Here is a 10,221-nt window from a genome sequence, read left to right on the forward strand (position 1 = left end):
TTCATCATCACTATCTAAATCATGCATTCTAATTTCTACTACGTTCCAAATACTAGAATGAAGAGAAAATAAATGACTACATGTCTTATGACTCCACCAAGAATAATCCTCCTCATCAAAGTGAGGATGCTTGCCAAGAGGAATATAAAACAAATGAGCATTTGAATTGTAAGGAATGCAAGAGTAATTAAAAGACGTTTTGAATAGTCATGTTTAACAATAATACATGTGAGTAGAGAGAACTAGAGAGAAGGAAAAAATCGCAACAAAATAAATGACGGAAGAGACATCGATTTTTATCCCGTGGTTCGACCAAATCCTACCTCCACGTTGTGGTGTCCTAGTTTAGAGAAGGGTTACAATCAACCCCTCTCAAGTGATCAAGAGATCAAACTTGAGTGCCATGATGTCTTCCTTGTATCAATACCCCGTTTGTGAGGAATCTCCACAAATTGGAGTCTATCACAGCCTTACAAGATGATCACAATTAAGACTTAAGAAGAGTAAGGGAGGGAGAAATAATATGCACACAAAAGCACAACACAACAACACACGCAAGAAGCAAAGACAAGAGCGCGAGTACAAGATCACACAAGAACGGCTCAAAACAGCGTTCGAATCTCTCTTAAATCACTAGAGGGTGTGGTTGTGGAGTGTTGGAGTGTTGGTTTGCTCTCGAGATGTTTGGGTAGAGGATGGAGGCGCCTAGGGGGTTCTTTTATAGCCCCAAGGGGCCTAGGAGCTATTGGCTTCTCCATAAGGAAGTTAGAAGACTTCCCTGTCTACAGGCACATCGGATAGTCCGGTGCACCATTGGATAGCCTGGTGTAACGGTCGGCAGGTGATTCTGATTCGTTGCCTTCCTTTTTTGACGCACCGGACAATGCAGTCGCCACCGGACAATCACCATGTCAGATAGCCGTTGGCGTGCGGGGAGTCGTTGGAGACAATGTCTGGTGCACCGGATAATGCACTGTTCACTGTTTGGTAAATTTTATAATTAAAATTCTCAAGACCAACTAGTCCGTTCCTACGCGGCACCTAGCAGTCCGGTGAGTCCGAGACTAGCCCAAGTTTGGCTCTTTTGAGACAAACTTCTCCAAATTCTTTTGGCTGCCTTTGGTAGCTTCCCTATGACTTATACAAAGATATTTAGCACATAATCTAATTGACTAAGTGTGGGATACATACCTTTTCTCGTCCAATTCACCAGAGTTTGCAATATGACTAAAACTAAGTCCAAAAGGCACTTTTCTTGCAGAATTGAGTTAGTGGCCAAAACAAAGTGCTAGAAAACATGAAATAGAGTGTGTGGGACTTATCCAAACACTTAAGCCTTGTGTTTATGTTGATTTGTCCAAAGTTGCACTTTTGACCCTTTAATTCAGCTCATATAGATTTGACATCTTCAATTTGCCTTTTAAGCACCTATACTCATTCTCATATCAAGGTGGTTAGTTCCATATGGTGTGTTGAACACTTAATCACCTAAACAAGTAGAAATGACCCTTATATCACATTTCTCTTTCAAGTCTTGCGAATGAAAATAGAAGGAAGAAAGCTCAAGAGCACAAGAACCAAATGCAACACTCTCAAAAGAGTCATTCCACATGGCACTACAAAATCTCTAGCTCTATGTTGATGGATTTGGCGCTTAGGAGGAGTTGGGGTGCTTGGAATTGTTGCAAGTATTGGATGTGAGTTTGGTGTAGCTCTTGTGTCTTCATTGTGCTGGGTGGAGGTGTATTTATGGCCTCCAAATGCCCAAATAGCCGTTACAATAGTTGGGCAAAAACTGCATAGTAGGGTGGCACACCGAACCCCTATAGTATTGGTCCGGTGCACCACCGAACCCTCTGACCTCTGCTGTACCAGATTACCATTATGATAGGTGGTTGTCAAAGTAAATGGTCATGTGTGCCACCGGGCCTGCCACGTCAATGCCACATCAGATCTGATCGTTGAGATCTAAAAACTAGCCGTTGAAACTAGACGTTCCAGTACGCCATCGGCCCGGTCCAGTTAGCCAGCCGACTCAAGTCCAATTTACATCCTCTCTACGTAACTGATACGATGTGCCATCAGACTGGTCCGATCTGCTAGCCGCCAGTTGAATAAGTTCAGCCTTCTCTATGTAAATGGTCTGGTGCTCCTAGACTTAGACCAAATTTGGTAAACTTGTCCCATTCTTCAATTCAATTCAGCTGACTTTGAGGATGTTTCTAAGGCTTAGACAAACATATCTAGTGGAATCCCAACTAGTCTAAGTTAGGAAACTTGGATATTTTAATTTCTCTAACTCATATTTCTAATTTGGCTCAAATTAGTTTCAAAAGAGTAAATTGTTGAAACTGAGCTATCCAACCTATTTAGATGTATCAAATATGTTTCTAGGGGTATTTTGAACTTATCTAAGGTATATAACTATTGCTAGTTCACCTATTCCAAGTTTTATCCCTTTTTGGTTGGTTTTGAGCCGATTTTGACTTAGAAATTCTGAATTTGATTTTATGAACCTGTGAATCAAAGACATACAAATTAGTTAGTCCATATAGCCGTTATGGTCAACAAGGACAAAAAATTGATATAGAAAATATTTTAAGGCTATTTCCCTTTTTAATATACCTTTTGGTGATTGGTGACAAAAGAACCAAAGCAAATAGAAAACATATGAACTGTAATTAGTTTGCTACCGAATAAGTGTTCATAAGATGCTAACTAAAAGCAGGGAAAATATCTTATGCAATCACTTATATTGGTGCAAGCGTGCAATCAAGCGGTTTGGTGCATCTAATCTAGATCTAATGATGACTGTTATTTTATATTTAACCCCTTCCACCTAAAACATAGTACCTATTTTACTTTTAACCCCTTCCATATGAAACCGTTGGATCTAGATTGGATGCTCTGGATAGTTTGATTGCACGCTTGCACCAAAATGAGTGATTGCACAGGATATGTCCTCCTAAAAGCAGTTCTAAGTGAAAATGAGTTGTTTATATGATTAATATTTTGTACCATATTTGCACCATGTTATTTGTTTTTGCAAACTTTTGATAAAATCTTTTTAAAATCACTTGTTTTTATTAAAAGTATAAGAATTGAATTTCACAAACATTTCTAAGTTTTGAAGAATCCTCTCCTTTTTATAAAAGCTTTTCTTTGGCCCTCTCCTTTTTATAAAAGCTTTTCTTTGGCCAAATAAAACCTCTCGGAGTCAATTATTTCTTTTGGTATGAAAACATTTTTATTCATATATATCGTTAGTATAGTATAGAAGGAAAAAAGATCAGCTTTGGAGGAACGCAGAAACGTCGAAACCAGCACCCGGAAACCCAGACAAAGCACGAGCCACGCACGCCCCGCTGTCTCCCTCCCGCCGTCCCGCCGCCACCGCTACTGCCGGAGTCTCTCGCCACCGTCGTTGCTCTCCCGCCTTCACCGTGCCAACTCCCCTCCTTGCCTCCCCCGCGCTTCAGTCGCTCCACTCCCCATCGCTTTCGCCTGGTCAGGTATAGTCGCCACCTTTCTTTTCTTTCCCTTACCATTTTCTTTCATGCGCTCAAGAGCCAACACGGCTCGATCCAGAATTCCAGATCCAGGTGTCCTTTGACCCAGACCGCGCCTGCCTTTCCCTCCGCTCGGATTCTTCGCCGTCTTCGTTCCTACTGGGCGCCGCCGGGGTGGAGCGGAGATCGGATCCGCCAGGAGCTGATTCCTTCTCTCGTAGGTGAGGACGCCCTTGCATTGCTTTCTTGGAGTGATTGCTCGTGGTATTCTGCAAATATCAGCTTTTGCTGTGAGCGCTGGATCAAATGTTTCTTTCTCTGCGTCCAGTCTAGTTTGATGCGGATTCATTCGCTGACCGGCATAGCATGATCCTGCGGTGATTGCGGTCGCGGATAGCTTGTGCAAGCTGTTGGCTTGGGAGTTATCTTTCTAATCTGGCCTAAAGAAATCCTGAGGCGGTAGCGTCACATGGATGCAAGTACGGAGGTTACTGATGCTATTGCTGCAGTGGGCATTGACAATGGGCCAACGGGGAAGTTGCCGCCCCGTGATAGTGTAGGGGGGCACGCAGAAGAACACGACGTGCTGGCTGATGGAACACATTCGGGTGAGAGCGAGGTGATCAACCCGTCTGAAGAAGTGGAAATGGAAGCCACCTCGCAATCCCAGGACATAAAGCCCCGAGTTCCTGAGGTAAGGTTTTACACGTCTACACATTGTCAGTTCTAGTGACTTCAATCAGTGGTTCCCTGATAGTCACGTGTTTTCTGCCAATTTCATGTGTTATAGGGGGTTCAAGGCCATTCACCGAAGGTTGTTACTAAATCTCCGCGACAGAGCCCTCGGGGCGGGGATAAGAGTGAAGCCAGGAAAATCTCTCCCAGTCCTTATCCTAAGGTGCCCATCGCACGGGTTTCTGATCTAGATATAGTTGATAGCTCTTCGAGCAATGGTGATACTGGTGCCAGTAAGAAAGTAAGTTAATTATTTCACAGCTTATGAGTTATGATGTGCACATCTATATGTTTTCAGTACTTATAGTGATATGCATGATTGCTACTATATTACTTGTATAGGAATGTTTATGCGCTTTGCAGTTTGAACCTTATACATTTTTGTTGGTGCTTTCATTAGAAGACTGAAAAGAGCAGTTTCCGCCCAATTGCCAAGGAGAGCCTGTCACTTGAGGACTCAAAGTAAGCTTTTTGTTTTTTTGTTTGCATTTTGTGGTTATGTGTTGCTTCATGGTTTCTGTTTCTCATTCTGGATTCTGGACATAAAATCAGTGCTCTAAGCATCCAACCAAACCATGCCTACTAATTACTCAGATTGTAACGACCTGATCCTAGTTCAGTTGGTTGTTGTAGACATACACCCAGACCACCTAAGTCAAGTCCTAGTCGGGGCGAATATGGATGTCTATTTCTTAATTAAAATGACATCTAGTCCTTCTAGGTTGGTTGAGTTTTTTAACTGCCCAGATTGCCTTGAGTGTGACAATGCTATGAATTAGTGGTGCAACTATGTTTGCTAGGTATTTTGGTAGCATAAAATTATAACATGACTTAATGATTTTTTTGGAAGTGTCCGTTCCGTCAAATATGTAAAGGAGTTTCCCCCTTGGGAGCATCTTAGGGTGTGTTTGGTTGACGGATAGGGGTTGCATGATATATTCAAGTGTGGTGGACGCAGGCTGAGTGGAAATGTATTTCAAAAAAGATGTTTGATGAGGTTGCATGAGCAGATGCAAAAAAAAAAACTGACGGGATCCTCTGCAGTTACGTCTGTAGACGTAGCTGCAGATGGCCCGCTGATGTGTGGGACCAGACGTGGTTTGGCCCCACACGTGAGCGAGCAGACATAACTGCAGAGGAATTGTGTCCAAAAAAGTGACATTGTTTGGTTGACTTTATGAGCGATGTAATCTGTCTACACTGTGAGGCTAACATGTGGGCCTACTCTCGTCTTGCATTTGCTCAGCCAGGCCTGCTGGATATGGCCGATCCGGTGGCATGCCGTGATGCTGCCAGCGTGGCTCTCTAAGAATATACACACCAAATGATGAATGCATAAGGGGAACAGAGCAACCAATCACGCTCTTATTTGTTTGGATACCTATTGTTGTTTGTGCCACAAAGATTTTATAGTTAAATATCATTCCCTCGTTCCAAATTTTAATTCACTCGGTCTTTGTTCTAAGTCAAACTTCATTGACTTTGATCAGGTTTATACAAAAATTCACAAACACCTAGAATAACAAATTAGTTCCGTTCTGTTCAATTCTTCATGAAATGTAGTTTAATAGAGCTTTTGTTTGAACTTGTAGATGTTGATATATTTTTCTAAAACATTGTGAAAGTTAGAGTTGAATGTTAATTTATGGCAAAGCCTAAGCGAACTATAATTTGGAATAGTACTTTTTAATTTTTTCATGCTTTAGCATTTATATATATGAGATGTGACTTTGGTACTACAATTAGTGAGGATGGAGATGTAAGTTTGGGAGACCAGGTAGTACCAAAGAAGGACACCTTCCGTTATTTGGGATCGATGCTACAAAGAGATGGTGTTAATGATGAAGATGTTTGCCATAGGATCAAAGCGGGGTGGATGAAATGGCGTCAAGCATCGGAAGTCCTATGCGATAAGAGAGTGCTATAGAAGTTGAAAGGCAAGTTCTACATGACATCGATTAGGCTTGTATGTTTTATGGGGCTGAGTGTTGGCCTACTAAGAAACGACATATCCAACAACTAAGTGTCGCAGAGATGCTTATGTTGCGTTGGATATGTGGGCACACAAGATTGGATCGAGTGAGAAAAAATGACATACGCGATCGGCTAGGAGTAGCGCCAATTGAAGAAAAGTTTATTTAACACCGGTTGAGATGGTTTGGGCATGTCCATCGGAGACCCCCAGAGGCACCGGTGCATAGAGGCATCATAAGACGAGACAACAATGTGAAGAGAGATAGAGGTCGACCAAACTTGACATGGGAGGAGGCAATCAAAAGGGACTTGAAGGAATGGAATATCCCAATGGAGTTGTGTTTCGATAGAAGTGCTTGGAAAGAAGCTATCCACGCGCCTGAACCGTGATTATGCCTTTTTCCTTTTAGTGTTCTCAAAAGCTTTTCACCTCCCCTTTTTCTTTCTCCTTTTGGTGACATCTTGTTTGGTTTCAGCTCTAGCCTACCCTAACTTGCTTGGGACTAAAAGGCTATGTTGATGTTGACGCATGCTTTAGCATTTACCATTTTCGAAACTGTTGCCTAATCCAGCTTGGTTTATTTGTTTCCTTCTTAGTTGATTGACTAGTTTCCTTTGTTAGCTAATTGATTAGTTTCCTTTCTTAGCTAAGTGATAGCTGATTGAATAGTTTCCTTTCTTGGCTAATTGATAGCTGATTGATTAGTTTCATTTCTTAGCTAATTGATAGCTGATTGGATAGTTTCCTTTTTGGCTGTGATCCTTTGTAATCGTGTATATAAATAGATCAATAGAACACATCTATTGCAGCAGGTGCAGTTTGGTAGCGCCAAAAAAACAGTGTGTCCTTCTAGGTAGTGTTTGGATGGATGTATGAGGAAGGATGAAGAGGGATGAGGTGGGATCATTCTAACTTGACCCATGTTTGGTTTGGAGGTCCAGAGTCAGGGTCAAGAAATATTCTTCAAAAATAGTGGATGGGGCCATCCCTCAAAAAAATAAGGGACGGGGTCAACCTAGGGTTGATCCCGTCCCATCCCTCATTGACACCGAACCAAACACATCCCTAGTGTTTGTGTTGAGTTTTGTGAGCATTTTAGTGATCTAGGGATTTTCTTCTTTGTCTCTGCCAAGGCACTGCCATCGGGTAGAAGGCTACAAAAATTACCATTTCCTTTGACGTCTCGTTTGGATCCTTGGAATTGCATTCCATTCTAATAATAGTAATTTAGGCACATATCAATTAAGCTAATTCGATTTTATGCAAAATATATTTATATACTATTATTAGCAAGATGCCGGAGATATTTATGTACTACATTTTTACTATAGAAGTGTGAATCGAAGAGCGTCCTATAAGTTGCAGAGTAGAAACAAATTCTACTGATACATAAAATCATTTCTCATCCTGCACCTCATGAATTTGATATAGGCTTATATACGAACTTTGGAAAGTGGTGGAATGTCGAATTCCAAGCTAAGTAGGTTACTTTATTAAGTAAATCCCAATTCCTCCAAAATGAATGGATCCAAACGCCCCGTGACTTCTATTGTATCTTGTGACAATTGAACTGTTTTGTGAAGCCAAGTCTTCGCATCAGTTTCTACTCAATTCTCTTACTAGTTACTACATATATATCTATTTGTAACCAAGTCATACCCTAAATACTTTCTTCTCTGTAAATTTATTTTCGTAACTAGGGCACTTAGATATTAAAATAGTTTCTTGCAATATCATGTGCTTCATTCCAATTCAGAGAGAAGAATAAAACTCAGAAGGCATCAAACCAACGCTCTGCCAAAAACGATATTGACGAAGAATCAAATGAAAGTGTGAAACCTCAAAGGGTGGGCAGCACTCCTTCATATGGATTTAGTTTTAAGTGTGATGAGAGAGCTGAAAAAAGAAGAGAGGTAACTCATTGTTAGATAACTTTGCACTGGTTTTAGTTTAAGAACATTTGGGCACCATTCCTTTCCTTACACCGTTCTGCAATGATATAGTTCTACTCAAAGCTCGAGGAGAAGATTCATGCACAGGAACTGGAGAAAAGCAACTTGCAGGCAAAATCAAAGGTTTGTGCCTTGACCCCTGATTCTATTTTCATATTACTATGGAAGCACATTGCTTGATACTACACTGAATATAATGCTGACTTTACCCGCTTGTTACTACTATACAGGAAACTGAAGAAGCTGAACTCAAAATGCTGAGAAAGAGTTTAAAGTTCAAGGCAACACCAATGCCCAGCTTTTATAAGGAACCACCTCCTCCCAAGGTTGAGTTGAAGAAGGTAATTCTTCCCTACTTATGGCTTAGTTTCTTGTTCCTGTCTTGTTAAATGTTAACATGGCCTTATAAAAATGTAATAGTTCTTTAGTTCCGTATAACATCATGTTGAACTGAAAAGCGAAAACCTTAATCTTGGTAATATTCTTTATCAAGCTAATAAAGGAGCCTTTTCCTTCGTTGTAACTACAAAATTTAACTCTCTTAAGTAGTACAGCAAAAGAGCTTGGCGTCTTGTATTCAAATATAACATATCACATATTGTAATATGTAAATCCAATTAGTCTTTTGCGGTTTTGCCCATATAATGTTTAAAATTTGCGAATTTACCATGCATTTTGGACACCTGAATTTTCTGTAACTGTACAGTTGTAAACGAGATTCTTAATTATAGCTTAATAGATAAAATGAAAGACTACCCCCATGACCATGTTATTCTTTTCTTTAGTTGGGCCATTTGTTGTATTATTAGGTTTGTAACCTAATAAATAGTTATGCTAAATCCATTGCAAATCTATAATCCATACTTTTCTGGAATTAGCAGCTATTTGAATAAGGGGAAAAAAACGAGGCTCGAAAGCCTAGTCTGGTCTTGTTTTCACTGGATTGTTGCATTTGAATTTCCAACTACAGCTGTCACACTTACAATCTTAGCCAGCTTGCCCCACTAGGTATATAAAGGTATTGCTCTATCCTAACTTCTGAAGCATGCATACTATTTTCTGCTGATCTTAGATCCCAACAACAAGAGCTCGATCACCAAAGCTTGGTCGCTCCAAGAACACACCCTCAGGAGGGACAGAAGGAAATTCAAACCCCCCAGCTCGTTCAGCTCGACTGAGTCTCGATCAAAGGGTCCCCCAAAATGGTGCCAAGAAAGCACCTGCTGCAAATGCGGCGAAGAAGCCCCAACGGAAATCTCTCCCTAAATTGCCTTCGGAGCAAACAGCCAAAGTTGTTGACATTGCAGCGTCTGTTCCATCTGGAGAAGAGCTGGGGAAGAAGCCATCGTTGACGGGTCTTGTTCGAGAGCCAATCCGCGCGCAACTTACGCCTGATGAACCTGGACTCAGCGTGTAGGAAAGGAACCTATCAAGCCGACTCATGAAAGAAGAGAGTTGTGCCTCAGCTTCCTTTATCACACTTTGCTATTTCTGCATTAACTGCTGGCTGGTATTATGTACTAAAATTAGTCTCATCACCAGGATGGAGTTGGGAGTTTGGAGAATGGCAAGTGACCCCCGTGTATTGTTTATGCTAGTTTCTGTTGACATACGAAGTGTTTGTAGTTGGCAAATTTTTTCAGATTATCATGTCTCCTATCTCCAGGGCTCGGAGCCAATTTTCTTGCCGTCGTAGAGAAGCCTTGTGATTCGGTGCATTAGTTCTTGCAGTTTGATTTCGGCTATTGTTCATTGCTTGTACTGATACACAGGTGACAAGGAACATTCTGCACGTAAAAAAGCTCTTCAATCTACATGTCTGCTACACGTTGCCCTGCAAATTCCTCAGGTGCCTAACAATGAAGAGGCTTAGACGCGTGTGTGCTCTGGCAGATTCAGTTTTACATGTGCCGTGGTTCAGTTCACAAGCGGCGAGGAGCCGGCCGGCCATGTCAGTGACTCGTTGGGGGCAGCTCTGTTTTTTCGCATGGTGCTCTGTTTTTTCGCTTTTTATTTCGTTGGGGGCAGCACTGTTTCCGTTGGGATGACT

General features: G+C 41.4%; 1 protein-coding gene across 4 annotated transcripts; it reads left to right on the top strand.

Annotated features, from left to right (window-relative positions):
- The first annotated feature begins 3,287 nt into the window (after window positions 1-3,287).
- LOC100382194 (Protein WVD2-like 5) lies at window positions 3,288-9,910 on the top strand. Of its 4 annotated transcripts, none has more exons than XM_035959696.1 (9): window positions 3,288-3,512; window positions 3,597-3,730; window positions 3,838-4,203; window positions 4,300-4,485; window positions 4,645-4,706; window positions 7,976-8,132; window positions 8,223-8,294; window positions 8,402-8,512; window positions 9,244-9,910. In XM_035959696.1, exons 3-9 carry the CDS (start codon window positions 3,979-3,981, stop codon window positions 9,586-9,588), a joined length of 1,158 nt encoding a protein of 385 aa, XP_035815589.1. In that variant the 5' UTR covers window positions 3,288-3,512; window positions 3,597-3,730; window positions 3,838-3,978; the 3' UTR covers window positions 9,589-9,910. The 4 variants fall into 4 exon arrangements, with proteins under 4 accessions (XP_035815589.1, XP_035815590.1, XP_008648078.1 ...); XM_035959697.1 differs by having other exon boundaries at window positions 3,843-4,203; XM_008649856.4 differs by having other exon boundaries at window positions 3,292-3,512; window positions 3,589-3,730; window positions 3,843-4,203.
- The last annotated feature ends 311 nt before the right edge of the window (window positions 9,911-10,221 follow it).

This window comes from Zea mays, chromosome 6 (genome assembly GCF_902167145.1).
Source record: "Zea mays cultivar B73 chromosome 6, Zm-B73-REFERENCE-NAM-5.0, whole genome shotgun sequence".
Lineage (NCBI taxonomy): Eukaryota > Viridiplantae > Streptophyta > Magnoliopsida > Poales > Poaceae > Zea > Zea mays.

Coding starts and splice junctions, on each gene's coding strand:
- LOC100382194 (XM_035959696.1), top strand. CDS start 3,979: ATGGATGCAAGTACGGAGGTTACTGATGCTATTGCTGCAGTGGGCATT. Junction 4,707..7,975: donor CTGTCACTTGAGGACTCAAA/GTAAGCTTTTTG, acceptor ATTCCAATTCAG/AGAGAAGAATAAAACTCAGA. Junction 8,295..8,401: donor ACTTGCAGGCAAAATCAAAG/GTTTGTGCCTTG, acceptor ACTACTATACAG/GAAACTGAAGAAGCTGAACT.